This window comes from Sphaerodactylus townsendi, linkage group LG15 (genome assembly GCF_021028975.2).
Source record: "Sphaerodactylus townsendi isolate TG3544 linkage group LG15, MPM_Stown_v2.3, whole genome shotgun sequence".
Classification (NCBI taxonomy): Eukaryota; Metazoa; Chordata; class Lepidosauria; order Squamata; family Sphaerodactylidae; genus Sphaerodactylus; species Sphaerodactylus townsendi.
In genome coordinates, this window is record NC_059439.1 from 28,473,736 (window position 1) to 28,499,406 (window position 25,671).

Here is a 25,671-nt window from a genome sequence, read left to right on the forward strand (position 1 = left end):
TCGAGAAGAGAGTGACACGAATGCGAGTTCATCCGCGCATTCCCGGTACAGAATGTTCGCTTTTCTGGCGAGGGAAAGGAGGGCCCGGGAACGGTCCCCCAAAAAGGGGTTCGCTTTCTGAATGGCAAGAAGAATCGGACGCTTTCCAGCGCGACCCACGTAGCCAATTTGTAGCAAAAACTGCTCGTGTCCTGTCCAGCAAAGCATTCATTTCACGAGTGTCACTGGGAAGCGATGAGCTCCAGAAAGTGGGAGAGACATTATTATTTTCTTTCCATGGAACAAGAGCAGAAATGTTGCCAGTTTGTGGCTTTCTTGTTACGCCACTCACGCAAGTTTAGATAGAGTTGCCCTCTCCCTCCTAGCCACCAGTGGGAATAGGGGCAGGTGGGGTTGCCAGATCAGGTTGGTAAACACCTGGAGATTTGGAGATGAAGTATGGCAGTGATGGCGAACCTATGGCACGGGTGCCAGAGGTGGCACTCAGAGCCCTCTCTGTGGGCACGCACAAACAGAGTTCATCATGTGGAAGGGAAATTGCTCCCTCTACCACACATCTAGGCTGGCCTGGGCCGCTGGGCTCAATTATTAGCATTAAACCTAAGACCGAGTTTTGGGGAAGTGGCATAGGTAACCCTGTTAAGCACCGTTAAACCCCCCTGATTTTCATGCAAAGAACTAAAGCGCGATCCTTTACCTGGGAGTAAGCTCGGTTGCTGGCAATGGGGCTTGCTTCTGATTAAACCCTCCTAGGGTCGTGATTCACCCGTTCGAAGAGTTGCACGGTTGCTTCAAAGCAAAGCCACCGACTACCACCAAGCTTACTCTTGAGTAACGCGCACCTCAGAGCCAACCATTTTTTTCTAAACTAAAACCTCAGTATTCAGGTTAAATTGCCGTGTTGGCACTTTGCGATAAATAAGTGGGTTTTGGGTTGCCGCTTGGGCACTCAGTCTCAAAAAGGTTCGCCATCCCTGAAGTATGGAGATCACAGGAACCTCAGTTAGGTACTATGCTACAAAGTCATAAGAACATAAGAACATAAGAACAAGCCAGATGGATCAGACCAGAGTCCATCTAGTCCAGCACTCTGTTACTCGCAGTGGCCCACCAGGTGCCTTTGGGAGCTCAAGTGCAGGATGTGAAAGCAATGGCCTTCTGCGGCTGTTGCTCCCGAGCATCTGGACTGTTAAGGCATTTGCAATCTCAGATCAAGGAGGATCAAGATTGGTAGCCATAGATCAACTTCTCCTCCATAAATCTGTCCAAGCTCTTTTTAAAGCTATCCAGGTGAGTGGCCATCACCACCTCCTGTGGCAGCATATTCCAAACACCAATCACACGTTGCGTGAAGAAGTATTTCCTTTTATTAGTCCTAATTCTTCCCCCCAGCATTTTCAATGGATGCCCCCTGGTTCTAGTATTGTGAGAAAGAGAGAAAAATTTCTCACAGCACAGGGGCTGATACTTACCTGAAGTCCACCCTTCCCCCCCTCCCAGGAGACTGGTTTCTCTAGTCTAGAAATAAGCTATAATTCCTGAGGATCTCCAGGTCCCATCTGGAGGATGGCATCCCTATGCAAATAGAACTCATGTGTGAACACATTTTTTTCCCCTCCTGAGTTGAAAATTGGTTGCTGACGCTGGAAACGGTTCACAGGTAAACAACCTCTGCGTCTTATCCTCTGCCCACCCAAAATTGGGTTCACTGGGACCCACGGCAATTTTGGGGATTACGGTTGTATGAAAGGACCCCGCTCATGCAATGTGTTTTCTGGGCTGTCCCTGCACCGAGAGATGGCTAGGAGAGATCGCATGAGCTCACATGGTGTGAATGGCAACCCCCCTTAGCCTCCAACCCCACCAAACCCCAAACATATAACAGCCAAAGAAGAAATCGTCACGAGTACGCATTCGCAGGAAATCTGCACAAAGTCGAGGGACATAAAGCTGAATGACTTCTATAATAGCAAAGCCACAAAAGCACAAAGCTGAGCCGTGCAAAGTTGAATGATTTCTATAAGTGCAAAGCTGAATAAACATAAAGCTCATTCATTTTTGTGCTTACAGAAAGGAAAGAGAATGCTACATGCAGCCTTTGAAGGTACGGCCCCTTCCGCACACGCAGAATAATGCGCTTTCAAACCACAAAGGAGCAGCAGTGGTGTAGGAGGTTAAGAGCTCATGTATCTAATCTGGAGGAACCGGGTTTGATTCCCAGCTCTGCCGCCTGAGCTGTGGAGGCTTATCTGGGGAATTCAGATTAGCCTGTGCACTCCCACACACGCCAGCTGGGTGACCTTGGGCTAGTCACAGCTTCTCGGAGCTCTCTCAGCCCCACCTACCTCACAGGGTGTTTGATGTGAGCGGGGAAGGGCAAGGAGATTGTAAGCCCCTTTGAGTCTCCTGTGGGAGAGAAAGGGGGGATATAAATCCAAACTTCTTCTTCTTCTTCTTCTTCACTTTCACAACTGTTTGCAAGTGGATTTTGCTCTTCCGCACACCTTCAAAGAGCACTGAAAGCAGTTTGAAAGTGCATGATTCTGCATGTGCGGAAGGAGCCGTAGAACGGCCTTTGAAGCTTCAAGCTCATGTGAACCACGGAGGGGTGGAGAGACAATAAATAAAGCCCCTCAAACACCATTGTTTGTTTGTTTTTTTGCTTGTCCAACTTTTCAACCAGACAGCAGCAGCTATCTGATTTTTCGACAACTGATTTCTGCAGCTCAAACTGCTGTGGCAGATGCAGGAGCAAGTCAGGCTGGGTATTCTTTTTTTCACCACTTGGCAAGATTAGCCAGTCTTATTTGTTTTATTTCTGTGGCTACAAAGAGATTATGTTTGTATATTTTGCAATACACTTGGTGAATAAGCCCATATCCGGACCTGGACGGCCCCGGTGAGCTTTATCAAGTCTCACAAGCTCGGCAGGGTCTCGAGCGTTGCCAGACTCCAGGAATGACAACTCAGCTCCAGGTGACAGGAATCACGTTCCCTGGACAAAATGGCGGCTTTGGAATGGAGGGCGAACTCTTTTATACCCGGCTGAAGTCCCCGCTCTCCTCAGGATCCACCCCAAAATCTCTGGGAATTTCTCAGCTCAGGGTTGGCAGCCATAGTCTTCTCTGGTTTGTACTTGGATGTGAGACCCCCAAAGAAGTCCGGTGTTGCTATGTGGAAGCAGGCAACGGCCAATCATTCCTGTTCATCTCTTGGCTTGGCAACTCTGTGGGATTTACCATAAATTGGCTGTCGCTCAATGGCATTTTCCACCATCACAATAAACCCATTTGATTTTTTTGAAAATAAAAAATTGTCACATATAGAATGTTGGGAGCCAATGTGCCACCCAGAGCTACAGATATACCTGAAGAATAGCCGCATGCATTATCGGAAAGTATGGGTGGAGCGGGGGAGGCTACCATCTCAACCTGATCTACCTGTCCTATAGAATACCCCATTCAGTGGCATAGTGATTAAGCTCAGGTGCACTCTAATCTGGGGAACCGGGTATGATTCCCCGCTCTGCCACTTGAGCTGTGGGGGCTTATCTGGTGAACTAGATTGCCTTGTGCACTCCAACACATGCCAGGTGGGTGACCTTGAGCTAGTCACAGTTCTTTGGAGCTCTCTCAACCCCACCTACCTCACAAGGTGTTTGTTGTGAGGGGGGGAAGGGAAAGGAGATTGCAAACCCCCTTGAATCTCCTTACAGGAGAGAAAGGGGGATATAAATCCAAACTTCTCCTCTTCCTTCTTCCTTCTTCCTTCTTCCTTCTTTTCTTTCTTTCTTTTTCTTCTTCTTCTTCTTCTTCTTCTTCTTCTTCTTCTTCTTCTTCTTCTTCTTCTTCTTCTTCTTCTTCTTCTTCTTCTTCTTCTTCTTCTTCTTCTTCTTCTTCTTCTTCTTCTTCTTCTTCATGCCCCTGGCAACTGGTGACCCTGACACAGCGAACCTCCTCATGGTACAGTCCCTGGGTCGCAGTGCCTTGATAAGTTTACTTCATTGACACATCATCCAAAAGTAAGAGGAGTAGAGAATAGACACGGCTAAGCTGTGAGAAGCCCCCCCCCCCCCCGCCACAACTTTAATTGTTCAGGATGGAATGCAGTGGTAACATGAGCCTTCTCAGCTGTTAGAAGGAAGATAAACTTAGTCTGGAGGGAAGTCAGGAATGAGAGGCAATATGTGTGTACATATGTTTATGCGGGGGGTAATGATGGGAGTCGGCAGTCATAGAATCTGGTCGTAATACTTGGAACAAGCTATCTTTTCTATTATACCTGGTTTTTCTGTTGCTAGTTCTTGCAAGCATAAGGCGCATGTGAATTACCACGAGGCGGAGTTGCTGATCGGGGTGGGGGATTGGAACGAGCCCAGCTGGCACTGCCCAGGCAGGGGCGGAACTGGAAAGGGAGCCACCATGGGAAGGGACAGCGTCACTGGATGAAAGGAGGAGCGAGCCAAGGCTTTAAAGGGACTTGCCCTCCTTTGTTCAGGCCATGTGCTTGCCGGCCGACGATTTGCCCGCCCACCTCACCCTACTTTTATATGTTAATGCATGCTGTTATGTCATAGCCTAGTTTGTGGCGGTTTGGAGCATGGGTATTGATCTGGAAGGGCAAGGGGAAGGGGGCTAGGGAGCCGCGCCTTCCTCTTGGGAACAGCAACAGCGACAAGAGACGACCGCCCTGTCAAACCGGGCCAAAAGGGGGAACATCCCTGGCCAGGAGTGGCCGCCCGGCAGAGCCCCACAGTAGATCAAAGCTCGGGACTGGGCACCCGCCCTGCTGAGCTGTAGCACGTACCCGCATGACCAGATCCAGACCCATGCTTAGCCTCACGCTTCTGCTCAATAAAATGGCTATGGCCAATTTATTACCCCAGCAATGGTGTGATGTGTATCATTATAGAGGGGCCTCGCACAAGAAGTGATCCACCCTTGGGCAGCAACTACATGGGACAAGTTCTCTCTGAATAGGTGGGACTGAAAAGCTTCGGAAAAGTTCTGATCGTGGACATTCTCAGTTGGACCAGAGAAGTTCTTTTCCCTCGTTCCTTCAGGCTGAGCGGAACCATCAGGAGACAGGGGTTGCCAGCTCTAGGGTGAGGGATTCTGGGAGATTTGGGGGCGGAGCCCAAGGAGTGTGGAATCTGGGGAGGGGAGAGGGCTCAGCACGGATGAGACACCATAGAGTTCTCCCTCTGAAGTTGAGATTGTCCTCAGAGGAATTGATTCCTGTTGCCTGAAGATCAGTTGTCATTCTGGAAGATGCCCATGACCCAGCTGGAGGTTGGCAACTCTGCTTCTCATTGAAAAGAGCAAAGGCAAGATTTTTTTTTGTAGAGAGGGATGCCACTTGCCCACCTAGTGGGAGAAGTGCCGGTGTTCATCCCTGGGCCCCCGTTGCTGCTTGAATAAGTAGCAGGAGAAGGGAGCATAGAGTGGCAATGGTGTTGTGCGATTCTGTGACATCATTTTCAGCCCAAAAACTGCTCTAGGACCCCCCCCCCCCCCGGATCTCTATGGTCAAATGGTTGTTTGCTAATTTGTTCATTTATGTGTTGAATTTATACGACACCCATTACTTCACTGTGTTGCGGTGGCTTCATTTCCACACATCTCTTCCACCGGCACCTCTTACCGATGGAGCCTCAAGGCTTGGTAAACCTAAATACTGAGTTGAAAATTTTAACGTCTGAAAAAAACGGTTGCCCTTTCAGGATGTGGACCAGGAACCAGATATGATTTTGCCTGGGGATTTTCCCAACTGAAATATTTTTTTCAGTTCCTTTTTAGTCATATGTGTGCAGAGGCGTATCTAGGAAAAAATGTAGCCCGGTGCAAAAGCTGAGTTGTTTGGTTGTGGTTGGCGAGGGTGGCTGCCCATATTGGGGGGGCAATATGGGCGGCCACCCTTGCCAACCACAACCAAACAACTTTTTTTGCAGCAGGTCTTTTAGTCAGTGTATGGACCCGGGGGTGGGGAAAGAGGAGGGGTGTGGAGGCGATTTTCCACCCCCACGTGACTAAATGGCCACAGCCCGGGAACATTTGACCCCATATGTCCCCCTGGGCAGTACACCCCAGTAGGTGTGTGACGTTGGGTACTATTTAATCTCTGTTGAATCTTATATATTGTTGATGCAATCCTACCTAGAAGATAGCTTGGTAGCAAGGGGGGGGGGATTGCCTCAGCTGGCTCACGAGCCTGATAAGTCCTCTAAAGTCCTCTAAACCACACTCCTCTGCAAGCTCCTCCATCAAAGCACACCCCCTGTGCTGTTCTGGGGCCAGCCCAGGCAACCACCCTTCCTCCCCCAGGGCCTGGTCTAACCAAGTCCCATTTATGTCGTATCCTGGCCTTGTAACAAATTAGTTCCAGACAGTGTTGGGCGGGGCATGGTGGGGGCGTGGCTGGGCATTCCGGGGCGGGGCATTCCTGGGTGGGGCTGTGGCAAGGACGCAGCCGCTGCGCCGGTCCTTGGGCGGGAAACAAATGCACTCAGGCGCAGGCTGCCACACACGCCAGTGCACCTCCTGCTAGACTGCTTCAAGTTCTGCGCGCTACTGCTGAGAGGAGGGGCGTAACTAAGGCAAAAATCACGTGGCAAAATCACCAGTTAGTAACCCCCTCTCGGCACACACAAATAATTAGTAACCTACTCTCGGGAACCTGTGAGAACCTGCTGGATCCCACCTCTGCATAACAGTCTGGAAGAGGATCAGAAAGCATGTTGTACACACACATTTTTAAAGGGGCATCAATATATCTTAATACGGTTGCAGACAAGCTCAAATCTCAGCAAAATTCAAAACAGAAAAAAAAAATTAAAAGTAATTCCCACAGTTAAGTTGACTGATAATTCAGGGAAAATACAAGTTAAGTAAAATAATAAATAAGGTTATTAAAAATTATATAATGCAGAGTGAAAAGTTTAAACTATCAACGATCAACGAATTGTACTAACAGCTGAGCAGAATTCCCACACCGAAACCAGCGGTTTTTCATTGATAAGAAGCATACAAGCAGTGGCGGGATTCAAATAATTTAACAACCGGTTCTGGTGGTGGGATTCAAATAATTTAACAACTGGTTGTTTACAAGCACCATTTTAACAACTGGTTCTGCCAAAGTGGTGCGAACCAGCTGAATCCCACTACTGGTTCTGCACCCTTGTTCCAGACTGAGGAAGAGTTCTGAGAAACCGAACAGTGTATAGTTGGCATTTGTTTCAGTTACAAGTCTTGCATTTCTTGCAAGGAAGAATTATCATGTTGGTCACAGGACAGGGCTGTAGTGGTAGACACTGGAAAGCAAGATGGCTGGATTCATTGGAGTTGGAACGGGGTCTTTAGGGAGAGTCCTGAGGGAATGCCACCAAAGTTGGGAATCAGAACCCCACAACTCTTTTCCTGAGTCCTGGTCACAGCCCCTCAACATAGCATTTCTCTGTTCTCTGTCTGCGATGTGGGGAACTTGAATTTATAGTGATGGGCGTGACTTTTCATGGAGGGGAGGAAACCCCGAATGAAATTGGAACTACAGCATTGAAATATTAGCCCCACATATACATGCCTCAGCATGTATACAAACTAAAGGAGACATTTCCTTTCCAAATTACTATTTCAGCTTTGGGATTATAATCTTTTATTGACATACCTGTTTGCTAGGTGTGTGAAATACTTCGCTGAAACAAATGTGGTTGGGGAGGGTATCTAAAGCAAAACCTCATGAAGCCATGTGAGTGTAGTAAATAAATATCACGCTGCAAGACCAAGGATGGGTAAACAAAGGAATATGGCTGGCAGTGCCGCGCCTGGTTTACTTTGGCAGATAATGAATAGTAGAAGCTGAAACGGAATAAAAAACTGACTAGGGCTCATTCCGCACATGCAGAATAATGCACTTTCAAACTGCTTTCAGTGCTCTTTGAAGCTGTGTGGAATGGCAAAATCCACTTGCAAACAGTTGTGAAAGTGGTTTGAAAACGCATTATTTTGCGTGTGCGGAAGGGGCCAATGAGAAACAGAAACTTGGGAAGACTGGAGATTAACGGGTAGAAACGTGTCAGGGCCTCAGCAGGGCAGAGAGACTTGTTTCTCTCCACCTGTCAGGACAATAGTGTTGGAAGTAGCAGTGTCTAGCATGCAAAGCAACTGAGAAGAAGACCCAGAAGGGGGCGGGCAGGTGGTCAACTAGATAGTGCTGTAAGGTTAGGCACCCTTCATCCTTTTGTTTCACCTCTTGCCTGTCCTTAGACTGATCCTTTGAACTATAGAATTTTGTTGGAATGTTTGAATACTTGTGATCACCATTTCATTATAAAAGATGGAAGAAGCCAACCATGTGTTTTTACATGTGTGTTAGCCTTGTGTGTAGAGAGTGGATTGGTTGACTAATGTATAGGGCACCCATCCCAGAACCAGTGGTGGGATTTAAATAATTTAACAACTGGTTGTTTACAAGCACCGTTTTAACAACGGGCTCTGCCATAGTAGTACGAATCCTCTGAAGATGCCAGCCACAGATGCAGGTAAAACGCCAGGAGAAAATGCTACCAGAACACGGCCATACAGCCTGGAAACCACACAACACCCCAGTGTTTCCAGCCATGAAAGTCTTCGACAATATCTATCTATCTATCTATCTATCTATCTATCTATCTATCTATCTATCTATCTATCTATCTATCTATCTATCTATCTGTCTGTCTGTCTGTCTGTCTGTCTGTCTGTCTGTCTGTCTGTCTGTCTGTCTGTCTGTCTGTCTGTCTGTCTGTCTGTCTGTCTGTCTGTCTGTCTGTCTGTCTGTCTGTCTGTCTGTCTGTCTGTCTGTCTGTCTGTCTGTCTGTCTGTCTTCTATCCGCCCGCCCGCCCGCTTGCCCGCCCGCCCGCCCGTCACCTGCCTGCCTGCCTATCTATCTACCTACCTATCTACCTACCTATCTACCTACCTATCTATCTATCTACCTACCTACCTACCTACTTGCCTGCCTGCCTGCCATGGATCCTTGGGGGTTGGGGGGATGGTCTTGATGGAAATGCAAGCTGACAGCAAAGGCGATCCCTCATGTGTATTAGGCCACAGAGTATAAACCCAACATTCCCATTGCAAATTGGAAAATCCTTACACAAATACCTTGGGGTGAAATATTATGTCATCACATAGAGCACTCCTCACAACAGCATTCTTACACGGAAGACATTCTGGCACAAACGAAAAACCTGTTTGTGGTTGCAACATGTGATAACTACTTTCCGCAGAATGTACAGGTGCCACAGATGTGCCAGAGATCCAAAGGTAGCTGTGGCTTCCAGTGCAATCATATCGACTTCAAACCCTGTACGACTGGATTGGCATAAAGTTTAGATCTACATACAGGTTTCACTATAAGGATGTAATTGTTCCTAGAGAACCCTGGATCAGAAGCATGCCAGAGGGTGGCATAAAACCAGCAAGGACAAGTCACCACCCAGATATCTAGGAACATCTAGAAGAAGAAGAAAAAGAAGAAGAGGAGTTTGGATTTATACCCCACCTTTCTCTCCTGTAAGGAGACTCAATGTGGCTTACAAGCTCCTTTCCCTTTCTCTCCCCGCAACTGGCACCTAGGGAGGTAGGTGGGGCTGAGAGAGTTCCAAGATCTGTGACTAGCCCAAGGTCAGGAATGTAGGACTGTGGAAACACATCTGGTTCACCAGAGAAGCCTCTGCCACTCAGGCGGAGAAGTGGGAAAGCAAACTCGGTTTTCCAGATTAGAATCCACCTGCTCTTAACCACGACACCACGCTGGCTCTTGAGTGGCTGCAGCTTAAGAACTCAAAACTAAATTTTCACCACAGGCAGGTGAAAAGCAAGGGAGGTGGGATAAAGCAACTGCCGGAAACAGCCTTGGAGAAGGACAGAGACATGGCATAGGAAAGAAAGAACCTGGTGCAGTGAAGAAGAGTTCCCGCCCAACTTCTAGGAGGCATAGGAGTACGGTCCATTGAATTCTTGGCAGTGGAATCAATGAAAGAAAAGGAACAGGAAATGAACTGGAAACAAAGGTAAGGATGGAGGACCGTGCTTGGCTCTGGGGCTGAGGGAGGACAGATGGTAGACACTGGGCTAAAATATGGATTTATTTGGCTGGAGGGGTAGAGAGTCTTCCAGTCCCCTCCCTTGCCATTTTCTCCAGTGGAAATGGCTACATCGCCTGTTTTATCCTGACTATGGCTCCATGTGGAAGGTTTCCCCTCAGTTTCCTTGAGCATGCCCCCCTCTAACAGTGCTCATTCCCCCCCTCTCCCAGATCCCTGGGCTTTTCAGGGTTTTGTTGTTTTTGTTTTGCCTTTTCCCTTATTTCCACAAGAGGAGAGGCTAGAGACTTACTTTTTTGGGGGGAAAAAGAATGCTGAGAATCCAGGGAACTTGTTACAAATATTGTTATAACACACTACCGATATAACAATATTTAACTACTAATTAAAATATTTTTAAAGACCTCTGGTGGTGATGTCCCCATGTCAATTATTTGCTTTCCTGTCAATAAGAGACTGGGAGAAATATAAGCTTTGGACAAGCCCAAATCTTGTATCACTATTCCTAAGAGACTGTGATGGATCAGTGTTAGTTCTAATCAAGGGCTACTTTTTTGTATAATCTTGTTTAACATGGGATGCCTCCTAACAATTCATAGGAACTGGGGTTTTGCTTCTGGTCACCCCAAACTTCATGCCCGCCCCAGAGATGATCACGTTCCAAGGATCATGGCATTGGGTCTGAACCAAAACTTAGTTTTTGTGCAAGCTGCTCCAAGCACGATGCCTTAATGCCAATATGCATATCAAGAAAGAGTGTGTGTGTGTGTGTGTGTGTTTGTGTGTGTGTGTGTGTGTGAATCCCACAATAATTCTGGTCGGCTTCCAACGAAGCACTTCTAAATGAAAAACCGCAATGAAAACAAAAATCTCTCCTGTTATCCTCAACGTATGCAATGTGCGTTTGTCGCTGTGACATTATTCTGCTGAGGTTTCTGAAAAGAACACAAAAGTTTGCAAAGGAAACAGGTTTCCCCCATGTTTGCTTAAGGCAGGACAAGAACGAATAATGCCTGTTTTTCATCTCTTCTCAGGCTTGAAGAAGCACAGGATAGCATAGCGGGGGTAGTATTGGGGAAATCATCAAATTCTCATCAGGCCTCTCTTAGGGCCTTCCCCCACTCACCGTTTGCTGCCCGCTACTCTTGCCAAGTAGCACGGGGTCCAGCGGCACTCCCCACTACAGGGGGGGCGACAACGCAGCCGCCCTGACTCTGCCGCTCTCGCGCCCCCTCAGCGTGCGTCATTTCTGGTGCTGCTGAAAACGGCGCCTTTTGATGACCCCGCACAGAGCGCGGGGCAGTGGGGAAGCCAGGGAACACAATCCCCGTGCTGAAAAGGTCCACGCCGGATGAAACCGACGTCATTTTTAAAAGTGGGGAAATGGCCTTAGGCTCCTTCCGCACATGCAGAATCATGCACTTTCGATCCACTTCACAATTGTTTGCAAGTGGATTTTGCTATTCCACGCAGCGAAATCCAGCTGCAAAGTGCATTGAAAGTGGACTGAAAGTAGATTATTCTGCACGTGCAGAGGGAGCCTTAGATTTTGGTCAGAATCTCGGAAATGCAATCAGTCTGGCTTCCCTGATAGTTTACCTCATACTGCTTCAGCACCCATTTTGGGATATAAATATCGGTCCTTCGGCCATTCATTCTCTGTGTGTGTTCTGGATCTGTGTGTGAACCCCCACTTGCATGAGGACGCTTTCCTTTGCTCTTGGAAACAGTTCTACCTCACGGGGTTTTTCGAGGCAAGAGATAGAGCGGCAGCCCCCATGCTCACAGCTGGCTGGATCCACTCCCGATTTCCACATGGAGACGTGGGCCGAATTCCCACTGATAATTTAATCCCGATACAACCAAGTTTCAAAAGAATCGGCACCTTTTCATCCAGGTTCCAACATCCTCACTGCAGCCTGTTTCTAGTGAAGATGTCTAGCCCTGCCCCTTGGGGGGAGGAGTGCCTTCTGTCAGTGGTGCAATTATTAAGCCAGCAGCACCAAAATTTCAGAGTATTTTTAGGAGACCCTCCTGATGATACCACCCAGGTTTGGTGAAGTTTGGTTCAGGGGGGCCAAAGTTATGGACCCTCAAGTGGGTAGCCCCCATCTCCTATTAGCTCCCATTGGAGTGTTTTTTCCAAAAGGTGCATAAATAAACAGGTCCAGGAAAATCCCATGATAAGGGGGGGGGGGCACCAGAAACAGGACTGATCTGTGTTCTGTAGTTCGGCTGTGAGGAGATCTCAAGGAAACCTGGATATTTCAGGTGATTATCCCAGGATTAATCGCCAGTGGGAATTTGCCCGTGGTGTGGGGCAAACCCAGCTGGTCTCGCTCCCAATGGAGAATGGGAGCATTCAACTGTGCCCCTGCCCCAAACTCCCTGGAGTTTGGATCAAGGAACATTTGTGCGGGGAGGGGGGACATGGTCCTATAGTGACCCTCTCGGAAGTGATGCCTGGGGCTCCAGCCCTCCCATAACCCTTAGCTACACCTCAGGCACCAATCTCTTCATCTGATGTAGAATTAACTTAATGAATAGCCAGTTAGCCACCTCCTGGACCTAGGGAGAAGGAAGAAGAGCGCAAGGATGAGAACAGTTGGATGAGGAGCATCCATCGCTGATTGTGGATTTTCCGGGCTGTGTGCCCGTGGTCTGGTAGCTCTTGTTCCTAACATTTCGCCTGCATCTGTGGCTGGCATCTTCAGAGGTGTATCATAGAGAGAAGTGTGTTAAAATTGACGCAGTGTGTAACAAGACTTCTCTCTGAGATACACCTCTGAAGATGCCAGCCACAGATGCAGGCGAAATGTTAGGAATAAGAGCTACGAGACCACGGCCACACAACCCAGAAAACCCACCACAACCTGTTGAATCCAGCTTGAAACCCTTCGACAATACATCCATAGCTGAGTTCTTCATGTTGGTTCTAGCCGTTTCAGTCTATTTTGCTCTTCCTGTAGGTGCCCTCAGTTTGGAGCCATGCAAGTTCCCAAAAGAAACATCTTCAGTAAAAAGTTCCTTGTGTGTTGCCTGTATTTTTTAAGCCTTGTGTCTCTCTCCACGTTTTGGCACCTGCAGAGAAAAGGTCTGTGGGGGACGCCGATCTGTGTCCAAAACACATCTGCTTTCCTACAACATGAACACACATCCTTCACCAACACAACTCTTAGCTTAACCACCAAGAACTTAGACAGAGGTATGTGGACGGTGAACTCAATCGGGCGTTTGGGAAATCAGATGGGAGAATATGCCACCCTCTATGCCTTAGCTAAGCTCAATGGGCATCAAGCCTTCATCCTTCCAGGTATGCATCATTACCTAGCATCGATATTTCAGATCACTTTGCCTGTGATCCATTCTGAAATGGAGGGCAAGATCCCTTGGAGGAACTACTATCTCAACGATTGGATGTCTGAGGAGTATCGGCACATCGAAGGCAAATACGTGAAGCTGACAGGTTATCCTTGTTCTTACACTTTTTATCACCACATCCGCCAGGAGATACTCCAGGAGTTCACCTTCCATGACTATCTCAAAAAGGACGCCAATACAAAACTTTTGCAGATGCGGGGGCAGCGCGAGACGGTAACATATGTCGGCATTCACGTCCGGAGGGGGGATTACGTACATAAGATGCCCAATATCTGGAAAGGTGTCGTGGCGGACAAAGGTTACCTGGAAAAAGCCATGGATTACTTCAGAGAGAAGTACCACGATGCTGTCTTTGTGGTAGTTAGCAATGGGATGGCTTGGTGCAAGGAAAACATCGATGCTTCCAGGGGGGACGTTTACTTTTCTGATGATGGGCAAGAGTCATCCCCAGGGTGGGATTTTGCTCTCATTGCTCATTGCAACCATACAATAATGACCATTGGGACCTTTGGCATCTGGGCTGGTTACCTGGCTGGTGGAGAAACAGTTTACTTGGCCAATTACACCCTCCCAGACTCACCATTCCTCAAAGTCTTTAAGCCATCTGCAGCATTCCTGCCTGAATGGACTGGGATCCCAGCTGACCTCTCTCCTTTGCTACCCAAATCATAAATTAGGTTCCGATTCATACTTAGTTAGATAATAGTAGAAAGGTCTGTAAATCTAGCAACTGACCCAACTGTTACCCACAGCCAGGGGTAACTAGAAAGTGATTTCAGAGTGATTTCAGCTTTGTCAGCAATGAGCGATAGTGATTTCAGAGTGATTTTCCTGCTGGTAACAGTCCCCCCTCTCCTGGGCTATTCATGTCCTGGGGGGAGCCCAGGGCATGGATGCCCAGGACCAATTCATGTGGGCATGTAAGGCGAAGGCACGAAGCGAACACGATTTCAAAGGCAGCCAAGAAAATCACATACTACTGCTGAATGGGGCCAGAGTGGCTTCAGGCAACCAGGTTTCCAGGTGGTAGGTAGGTAGGCAAGGCGCTTTCATTAGGCTCGACCACTGGGGATCAAGGTTGGGGCAGTAGGGTGCTCTGAGGAGGGGAAACTTGCAAACTTCGGAGGATCCATCAAACGGGATGAGGTAGAGCAATTGTAAATCCAATGGGAACTCGGGAGAAAGCGGCTGCTGCTGGCAAGGCGGGGTGCAGAAGCAGTCGTCCGCTGGTGGCAGCTGGTCACAGCGGGCGCTCATGCTGGCAAAGCACAAAAGTTCAGCCAAAGGAATCCAAGCAAGCTGGCAGGGTTGGCGTCCATCGCGCAGGCGCGGAGCTGTCAGCCATCTGTCAGTGGGGTGCTGTCCAAGCGTTCACGGCAGCAGCGTCCCCCCTCTGATATTCTTCCACCTGGGGCGAGGCGTCGTCCTTCAACGACTTCACTCACTTCATCGGGTGGAACAAGCAGGGTCCCTTTTCGCGCTGGCTTCTTTGGTGTTTGCAAAGCTTAGTCACTGGGGAAACAGGCAGGGCAGCAGCTTCAACAGGTCTTCCTGGCAGCTCTGTGGGGTCTGGCTGCGGACAAGGGCATCAGGGCAGTCATCTTTCCATCAGCTCGCGGTCATTTCCAAGGAGAATCATTCTCTGCCTTGCAGTCAGAATCTGGTCGCATCAGGTTCTTTCAAGTTAGGATCTGGACAACCGCAGAGCCTAGAGCACCCTAGACAACTATCAGGGCAGAAGGAGGGGGCAGAGCGCCTGGACTACCTCGTGCAGACCAGGAACAATAACAATAACAAGCACAGACAGTTTTAAAACCAGAGGCGAGAACATACACAGTAGAAACAGTAAGGGGCGGGCGCAAAAGGGCAAACGATAATGTGGTGGGTTGACTTCAGCCATGTTCCAGGGACTGTGGGTATGCATACCTGCTTTGCAAAACAATTCTAAACACAAGGTTATTAACACTGAATACAATACATTTCAAGTGAACGTGGGCCAGCAAGCACAATTATACTGAGGAGCGAAACAAACGGGAAGGGGCTGGGACAATGCAACCTTGTACTTGTCTCTTACTAACACAAGGGAGAGAGAGAGACTTGGAACAAGGCATACCATGCAATTGGAATATGGAATCCAATAAAAGCACAACTCCAGAAGTCAGAATGGAAAACATATACCTAAATAAACAGGGCCATAATGACAGAAACTTTGCCCAAAAAATAAGATGAAACCAAGGCCGCAGGAAAACTGCTCCTGAGACTGGGGGCTCTACCTTTTGGCTCAAGCCCGAGAGTGCACATTAAAAGTTCAAACGCGTCCCCCAATTTCCTTTCTTTCCTTCAGATGCAACAAGGGCAATAAAAAAATACGGAATTAAAAAAAATATGGACAATAAAAAAAACTCTTTCTTGGCACTAGACTTGTCAAAATTTGTGTGCTCTTTGAGGTGGCTATTCTGCTGAGGTCTGCCTTTGCAGGGGCATCTGCAGCCAATCATTCCTTGTTTAGAGGGCTATCTGGATACCTGAGTTCAAAACTTTACACATGTCCAGAGACCATGGCTTCTTTTGCTTCCACTAAGGACACAGAGGCATTAATTCCTTTTCTCTGCTCCAGGGGCAAGTCTCCTCGGTTTAACCTTAAACCTTTCCAAATTTCTGGAATTTGTATCTGAGGTGTTGCATCCTATCTGGAAGCGGTTGGAGCCTTCTCCCCCCCTCTGGATGCAACAGTGCAGATACAACACAGCAATCTGAACAAATGACTTCGGGAAGGGGAAAACCTGAAAACCCACCCTGCCAAACACTAAAACCAACCCAGAACGGCATTGGGACCATGAGGCGGTACAGGAAGGGGTGGGGAGGGCAGGCAGAATAGTCCCAGTAATCATATTGCCGGTAGGAAATCCAGAGGCATCAGCCGAACCAGGGGGCATCGGGACATACTCAGAGGCCAACAAACCCTGCACAGACACCAGCTGGGCCACACGAGCAGTGGCAAGGGGATCAGGGGAAAAACATCCAACAACACCGGTCGGCGGGGGAGCGACAGACTGAGCAGGCTGAGGGCCGAGAGGCAGTACAGGGAGGGCACATGAACCGCTTGCAACATTCACATGGGCAGAGGGAGCTTCAGGAGCGGTCATGGGCTCACCGGGCACCAAGACACTTTCAGGGCCCAGGGGACATGGCATTGATGCTGGCTGGGCAGCACAAACAGTTTCAGGGCGGCCAGGGGCCAGGCAACCAACAATCACAGTTGGCACAGGGTTGGCAACACGAGCCATCCGGGGGCTGGGGAGCTAAAAGCTCTGTCCAGCCTGCTGAATCCGGGCTGGTGCATGGGGATCGGAGGAGACCATTACTGGGGCGATAGGTTGCGGGCTCACAGGAGCAGACTTCCCGGGGCTTCGGTGCTGACCTAAACAGATATGGCGCGGGGCACTGAGGGCCACCCCAGAGCTGGCACGCTGCTGGGAAGGATGCCTCCAACTATCAAGTGGGGGGCCAGGTACATGAACAGATCCGGGAGCCAGCGTCTGGTGGCTAGGAGGGGGCGGGGGATCCGACAGCTGCTGAACACTTCTGGGGGAAGAAGGGGGAGGCAACCCGGCAGATCTGGGCAAACCGGGGGCCTCAGCCTTCTCGATATCCAAACGGGTTTCCCGCTGCTTGTTTCGGGGAATGGCAGGCAGGGAGGGAGGTTGGGCTGTCGCGTCGTTCTCCCAGGTGTGCCTGATAGTGAGGCGCCATGCATCAAATCTTTCCTCAAGCCCACGAACCTGGGCGCGAAGCTTTAAAATTTCAGAGTCCTTGCACCTAAGGAGGCCGACCCAACCATCTGCAGTTTGCAACTGGCCGGGAGGATTCCAAAGGGGAGCGGGGGGCTGAACGAAAGAAGTGGCAGTTTGCCTAAGCCCAGAGGTTCCGACCCCTGCCATGTGGTCAGGTCCTCGCCAATACCCAGATCCCCAACAGGGGTTGGCAACCAGCAGAGGACCCCAGGAACTTTGCTCTTTGCTCTGATCCTTAGCCAGTGTAGTTCAGTGGCAGGCTCAAGAAAATATTTTTCCTATTTTCCTGCTGGTAACACAACCACTCAGGTACATCAGACAAGATGTTCAAAACTTTTCCTAGCTGAAAACTCAAGGTCCACGATATTGGTTCTTAACTGTTGATGAACTTCCTCGAACCTTTGGAGATAGCACCTTATGCCTCCTACTGAACTTGATGCACAGTGTGTAACAGACTTCCCTCTGTGATACACCTCTGAAGATGCCAGCCACCGATGCAGGCAAAACGTGAGGAACAAGATCCACCAGACCACGGCCACACAGCCCGGAAAACCCACCAGAACCAGTCGAATCCGGCCGTGAAAGCCTTCGACAATACATTGTCAAAGTACAAGGCAGTCGTGGCACATTCACATGTAAGTTAAACTAGTTGGTCATTTCTTCTTTGTTGGGAATTCTGGGGATGGTAGTTCTGTAAGTGAGGATCTGAGAGATGTGTGACACGAACAAAGCCCTTCAGAAGATCAGAGCAATAGTCCATCATCCAGCAACCTGTTTTCCAAAGTGACAACCAGAGGCCCCTGGAATGGGTACCAGCAAGGTATGGAGGTTAAAGGTCCTCTCTGCTGTTGAGCCCCAGTAGAGCTGCATATTAGGATTTTTATTAGGATGAGACGCTGTCTATTATATTTTAGGATGGAATGCTGTTTTAATATACACCAGGACAGCATGTACGCTGTTTGTTTGTTTTATTGCTGATGTCATTTGTTTCGTTGTAAACCACCCTGAGCCCTCCAGGGGAGGGCGGTCTAAAAACTGAATAATAATTAAGTAAATATTAAAGTTTTGGTTTGCCAACATGCCTAATGGACATTTATGTGGATCCGCGGGCCTTTTCCACACAGACACTTTAAAATGTTTGGAGGCTGGAAATAAAATGTTTCCTCCGAGGACTGTGGAAACACATCTGGTTCACCAGAGAAGCCTCTGCCACTCAGGCGGAGAAGTGGGGAATCAAACTCGGTTCTCCAGATTAGAATCCACCTGCTCTTAACCACGACACCACGCTCTTGAGTGGCTGCAGCTTAAGAACTCAAAACTAAATTTTCACCACAGGCAGGTGAACAGCAAGGGAGGTGGGATAAAGCAACCGCCGGAAACAGCCTTGGAGAAGGACAGAGACATGGCATAGGAGAGAAAGAACCTGGTGCAGTGAAGAAGAGTTCCCGCCCAACTTCTAGGAGGCATAGGAGTACGGTCCGTTGAATTCTTGGCAGTGGAATCAATGAAAGAAAAGGAACAGGAGAAGAACTGGAAACTAAGGTGAGGATACATACGCGCTACAGGGGTCAGTGCTATCAGTCACAGACCAGGAAAGGGATTTGGGCGTCTTAGTTGATAGTTCCATGGGAATGTCAACTCAATGCATGGCAGCTGTGAAAAAGGCAAACTCTATGCTGGGGATCATTAGGAAAGGAATTGATAATAAAACTGCAAAGATTGGCATGCCCTTATATAAAGCAGTGGTGCGACCGCACTTGGAGTGCTGTGTCCAGTTCTGGTCACCGCATCTCAAAAAGGATATCGAAGAGATAGAAAAAGTGCAGAGAAGGACAACAAGGATGATTGAGGGACTGGAGCACCTTCCCTATGAGGAGAGGCTGCAGCGTTTGGGACTCTTTAGTTTGGAGAGGAGGCGGCTGAGGGGGGATATGATTGAAGTCTACAAAATTATGCATGGGGTAGAAAATGTTGACAGAGAGAAATTTTTCTCTCTTTCTCACAATACTAGAACCAGGGGGCATTCATTGAAAATGCTGGGGGGAAGAATTAGGACTAATCAAAGGAAACACTTCTTCACGCAATGTGTGATTGGTGTTTGGAATATGCTGCCACAGGAGGGGGTGATGGCCACTAACCTGGATAGCTTTAAAAGGGGCTTGGACAGATTTATGGAGGGGAAGTCGATTTATGGCTACCCATCTTGATCCTCTTTGATCTGAGATTGCAAATGCCTTAACAGACCAGGTGCTCGCGAGCAGCAGCAGCAGGAGGAGGCCATTGCTTTCACATCCTGCATGTGAGCTCCCAAAGGCACCTGGTGGGCCACTGCGAGTAGCAGAGAGCTGGACTAGATGGACTCTGGTCTGATCCAGCTGGCTTGTTCTTATGTTCTTATGTTCTTAGGATGGAGGACCGTGCTTGGCTCTGGGACTGAGGGAGGACAGATGGTAGACACTGGGCTAAAATATGGATTTATTTGGCTGGAGGGGTAGAGAGTCTTCCAGTTTCCTCCTTTGCCATTTTCTCCAGTGGAAATGGCTACATCGCCCATTTTATCCTGACTATGGCGCCATGTGGAAGTTTTCCCCTCAGTTTCCTTGAGCATGCCCCCCTCTAACAGTGCTCATTCCACCCTCCCCGATCCCTGGGTTTTGTTGTTTTTGTTTTGCCTTTTCCCTTATCTCCACAATAGGAGAGGCTAGAGACTTACTTTTTTGGGGGGGGAAAGAATGCTGAGAATCCAGGGAACTTGTTACAAATATTGTTATAACACACTACCGATATAACAATATTTAACTACTAATTAAAATATTTTAAAGACCTCTGGTGGTGATGTCCCCATGTCAATTATTTGCTTTCCTGTCAATAAGAGACTGGGAGAAATATGAGCTTTGGACAAGCCCAAACCTTGTATCACTATTCCTAAGAGACTGTGATGGATCAGTGTTAGTTCTAGTCAAGGGCTACTTTTTTGTATAATCTTGTTTAACATGGGATGCCTCCTAACAATTCATAGGAACTGGGGTTTTGCTTCTGGTCACCCCAAACTTCATGCCCTCCCCAGAGATGATCACGTTCCAAAGATCATGGCATTGGGTCTGAACCAAAACTTAGTTTTTGTGCAAGCTGCTCCAAGCATGATGCCTTAATGCCAGTGGTGGGATCCAAAATTTTTAGTAACAGGTTCCCTCGTCAGCCCCTCTTCAGCAAAGGGGGAAGAGGCGTAACTAGGCAAACCTGAGCCCTGGGCAAGACCTGAGTTGGATGCCCCCCCCCATGGGCAGCCAGCCCACCACAACCCCAAAAAAATTTTTTGCACCAGGTCATTTCTAAATCATCATCACATTATAGAAAATGCCCCAACTCACAAATCTGAACACAGCAATGGTGAAACACACAGGTTCTTTGATAGAGACTGGTGAGATAAAAGGTACGAAAGGCTGAGAATCAATGAATTGCAGTACCTGAAATTGCAGTACCTGAAATTGCAGTAACCCAGTTTAGGGAGTTACATTATTAGTCGCAATTGCTATATGGAACCTTCACGTTCAAAGGCAGTGGAGGCGAGGGCGTGGAGGTGGAAAAGCGGACCCAATTAGTAACCCTCTCTCGGCACACACAAATAATTAGTAACCCACTCTTGGGAACTGGTGAGAACCTGCTGGATCCCACCTCTGCTTAATGCCAACATGCATATCAAGAGTGTGTGTGTGTGTGTGTGCGTGCGTGCGTGCGTGCGTGTGTGTGAATCCCACAATAATTCTGGTCGGATTCAAACGACGCACTTCTAAATGAAAAACCGCAATGAAAACAAAAATCTCTCCTGTTATCCTCAATGTATGCAATGTGCGTTTGTCGCTGAAATTATTCTGCTGAAGTTTCTGAAAAGAACACAAAAGTTTGCAAAGGAAACAGGTTTCCCCCATGTTTGCTTAAGGCAGGACAAGAACGAATAATGCCTGTTTTTCATCTCTTCTCAGGCTTGAAGAAGCACAGGATAGCATAGTGGGGGAAATATTGGGAAAATCGTCAAATCCTCATCAGGCCTCTCTTAGGCCCCTCCCGCACATGCAGAATCATGCACTTTCAATCCACTTCACAATTGTTTGCAAGTGGATTTTGCTATTCCACACAGTGAAATCCAGCTGCAAAGTGCATTGGAAGTGGATTGAAAGTGGATTATTCTGCATGTGCAGAGGGGGCCTTAGATTTTGGTCAGAATCTCGGAAATGTAATCAGTCTGGCTTCTCTGTCAGTTTACCTCATACTGCTTCAGCACCCATTTTGGGATATAAATATCGGTCCTTTGGGTAGCAAATGTTAGGAACAAGATGTTAGGAACAAGATCTACCAGACCACAGCCACAAAACCCGGAAAATCCACCATAACCTGTTGAATCCAGCTTGAAACCCTTCGACAATACATCCATAGCTGAGTTCTTCATGTTGGTTCTAGCCGTTTCAGTCTATTTTGCTCTTCCTGTAGGTGCCCTCAGTTTGGAGCCATGCAAGTTCCCGAAAGAAACATCTTCAGTAAAACGTCCCTTCTGTGTTGCCTGTATTTTTTAAGCATTTTGTCTCTCTCCACGTTTTGGCACCTGCAGAGAAAAGGTCTGTGGGGGATGCCGATCTGGGTCCAAAACACATTTGCTTTCCTACAACATGAACACACATCCTTCACCAACACAACTCTTATCTTAACCACCAAGAACTTAGACAGAGGTTTGTGGACGGTGAACTCAATGGGGCGTTTGGGAAATCAGATGGGAGAATACGCCACCCTCTATGCCTTAGCCAAGCTTAACGGCCATCAAGCCGCCATCCTTCCAGGTATGCATCGTTATCTAGCACCGATATTTCGGATCACTTTGCCTGTGATCCATTCCAAAATGGTGGGCAAGATCCCTTGGAGGAACTACCATCGCAACGATTGGATGTCTGACGAGTATCGGCACATCCAAGGCAGCTTCGTGAAGCTGACGGGTTATCCCTGTTCTTTCACTTTTTATCACCACATCCGCCAGGAGATACTCCAGGAGTTCACCTTCCATGACTATCTCAAAAAGGACGCCAATACAAAACTTTTGCAGATGCGGGGGCGGCGCGAGACGGTAACGTATGTCGGCATTCACGTCCGGAGGGGGGATTACGTGCGTATGATGCCCAATATCTGGAAAGGTGTCGTGGCGGACAAAGGTTACCTGGAAAAAGCCATGGATTACTTCAGAGAGAAGTACCACGATGCTGTCTTTGTGGTAGTTAGCAACGGGATGGCTTGGTGCAAGGAAAACATCGATGCTTCCAGGGGGGACGTTTACTTTTCTGATGATGGGCGAGAGTCGTCGCCAGGGTGGGATTTTGCTCTCATTGCTCATTGCAACCATACAATAATGACCATTGGGACCTTTGGCATCTGGGCTGGTTACCTGGCTGGTGGAGAAACAGTTTACTTGGCCAATTACACCCTCCCGGACTCACCGTTCCTCAAAATCTTTAAGCCGTCTGCAGCATTCCTGCCCGAATGGACTGGGATCCCAGCTGACCTCTCTCCTTTGCTACCCAAATCATAAATTAGGTTCCGATTCATACTTAGTTAGATAATAGTAGAAAGGTCTATAAGTCTAACAACTGACCCAACCACTCACGTACATCAGACAAGATGTTCAAAAGTTTTCCTAGCTGAAAACTCAAGGTCCACGATATTGGTTCTTAAATGCTGATGAACTTCCTCGAACCTTTAGAGATAGCACCTTATGCCTCCTACTGAACTTGATGCACAGTGTGTAACAGACTTCCCTCTGTGATACACCTCTGAAGATGCCAGCCACAGATGCAGGCAAAACGTGAGGAACAAGATCCACCAGACCACGGCCACACAGCCCGGAAAACCCACCAGAACCAGTCGAATCCGGCCGTGAAAGCCTTCGACAATACATTGTCAAAGTACAAGGCAGTCGTGGCACATTCACATGTAAGTTAAACTAGTTGGTCATTTCTTCTTTGTTGGGAATTCTGGGGATGGTAGTTCTGTAAGTGAGGATCTGAGAGATGTGTGACAAGAACAAAGCCCTTCAGATGATCAGAGCAATAGTCCATCATCCAGCAACCTGTTTTCCAAAGTGACAACCAGAGGCCCCTGGAATGAGTACCAGCAAGGTATGGAGGTTAAAGGTCCTCTCTGCTGTTGAGCCCCAGTAGAGCTGCATATTAGGATTTTTATTAGGATGAGACGCTGTCTATTATATTTTAGGATGGAATGCTGTTTTAATATACACCAGGACAGCATGTACGGTGTTTGTTTATTCTATTGCTGATGTCATTTGTTTCGTTGTAAACCGCCCTGAGCCCTCTGGGGGAGGGCAGTATAAAAACTGTTTTAATATACACCAGTACAGCATGTACGATGTTTGTTTATTTTATTGCTGATGTCATTTGTTTCGTTGTAAACCGCCCTGAGCCCTCCGGGGGAGGGCAGTATAAAAACTGTTTTAATATACACCAGGACAGCATGTACGGTGTTTGTTTATTTTATTGCTGATGTCATTTGTTTCGTTGTAAACCGCCCTGAGCCCTCCGGGGGAGGGCAGCATAAAAACTGAATAATAATTAAATAAATATTAAAGTTTTGGTTTGCCAACATGCCTAATGGACATTTACGTGGATCCACGGGCCTTTTCCACACAGACACTTTAAAAATGTTTGGAGGCTGGAAATAACATGTTCCCTCCAAGGAGTTCCACATAGTTTTTCTCCAAAATGTTGTATTTCCAGCCTCAAAACATTTTAAATGCATCATCTTTTCTATCCATCCTCTATCCTTTCTTTCCAAAGGTATATGTCGCTGCCACCAGGAATTTAATTTCAACCCCCTTTTAAATTCTCCTCAAGTCGTCCGTCCAAGCTGTAAAGCAGTTTCAAAGGGCCTGAGGAGTGACTAATGTATGGTCCAGGTTAAATTGAACAGATTAAATTTTTATTTATATACTTTCTTTAGTTTAAAGGTTACAAGAAAATTTTTACAAAGAATAAAAAAAAAAATCTGAGGCAACAACTTCGGCTGAGGTAACTTTTGCTTCCCGTCAATCCATTCTCCCATTCCATTACTCTGTGAGACCATGACAGGATTTGACTCCATTTTTGGATGTTAGGTTGTCTTCAACCAGAGTCAGGGCTTTTTCAACTCCGATCTGGACCTTAGCCAATTCTGCAGGACCTGCAGGATGGAGATGTTCCATCGGATCTTTGGCTGAGACCTCCCATTGTCTATGTTTCATCTGCTGACCTCCCAACTCACAACAATCATATTTATCATCTATGTTTGTTTGTTGATCATTGATGCCAACTCGTTTGGTTTTGGGTTTTGCCACGGTAATTCAGAAATGTGCTCTGTCGTCATCCTGGGTTTTGTGGTTTTAGCTGTAGTGATTTATATTTTTGTACTGACATGTTTTAAACTCTGTAAGCCGCCCTGAGCCTGACTTTGACTGTGAAGGTTGGGATACAAATCCAGTAATAATAATAAAAATAAATAAATAAATTGTCTCCTAATGTTTTCCACCCATTTGGGCACTTCATCGAACCCGAGGAAGGACTCCAGTCAGAAACCGGCTTTCTGGGATGCTCTCCCATCACATTTACACCAGAAGCACAAGCAAGGCACAGAAGATGCTTTCCCCCGCAGCCCGCTTTTTGGCGGGAAAAGATGGCGGCCGCTGCAGTTGTGAGAGAGGTTATCCAACCTGCGGCTCCTCCATCTTCCTTTCCCCTCACGCAAGCTGGCAAGAATTCTACCCCAACCTCCACCATTGTCACAGCAGTGGCAGCAAGAGAAGGACCACAATGGCCAAAGAAGCAGGTGGCTACAACCTTCCCTCCTCGACCACCCACAGCTTGTTTGAGGGAGAGTGAAACCACCATTTGAGGGGATCCAGCCGCCCATCAAAACTGCAGGCTGTGTTGTTGAGATAGTCCGGTGGGGTCATCTGCTACCCTTGTCAATTCTCTCTGTCAAAGGCTTTGCTTCTTCTTCTGACATTTCAAATCGTTCCAGGGGCCCTCAGCCGAAGGAATCTGGCCTCTTGAAGTTTCTCCAAGTCTGCAATGGCAGACAGACTTTTTACGGGGAAGGGGGAAAGATGGGTATGGAGAAAGAGGGGGTGTGGGGGGAGGAAGTAGAGGGCAGACTTGGGAGAGATAAGAAGAGAAAGCAGGTGAGGAAACAGGGAGAAGAAGGGGAGAGATTTAGGGAAGAGAGGCAGGGCGTTGCCTCTCTTAAGGAGAGGATGCCATCTTCCCAGGAAGGAATATGGCATGAGGATGCACGCCATCCACTGAAAGAATAATATCTCTGCTAGAGAGCTTCTCCTCAGAGGAGAGGCAGAAACAGTAGTCTTTTTTATAGGTGGTGCT

General features: G+C 47.9%; 2 protein-coding genes across 2 annotated transcripts; both read left to right on the plus strand.

The window, feature by feature from the left end:
* The first annotated feature begins 20 nt into the window (after positions 1–20).
* Positions 21–14,138, plus strand: LOC125444294 (galactoside alpha-(1,2)-fucosyltransferase 2-like). Its single transcript, XM_048516721.1, has 2 exons — positions 21–248; positions 13,173–14,138. Exons 1-2 carry the CDS (start codon positions 21–23, stop codon positions 14,136–14,138), a joined length of 1,194 nt encoding a protein of 397 aa, XP_048372678.1.
* Positions 14,139–21,884: 7,746 nt separating this feature from the next.
* On the plus strand, positions 21,885–22,832 carry LOC125444295 (galactoside alpha-(1,2)-fucosyltransferase 2-like). Its single transcript, XM_048516723.1, has one exon. The coding sequence runs from the start codon at positions 21,885–21,887 to the stop codon at positions 22,830–22,832; it is 948 nt and encodes a 315-aa protein (XP_048372680.1).
* Positions 22,833–25,671: the final 2,839 nt, after the last annotated feature.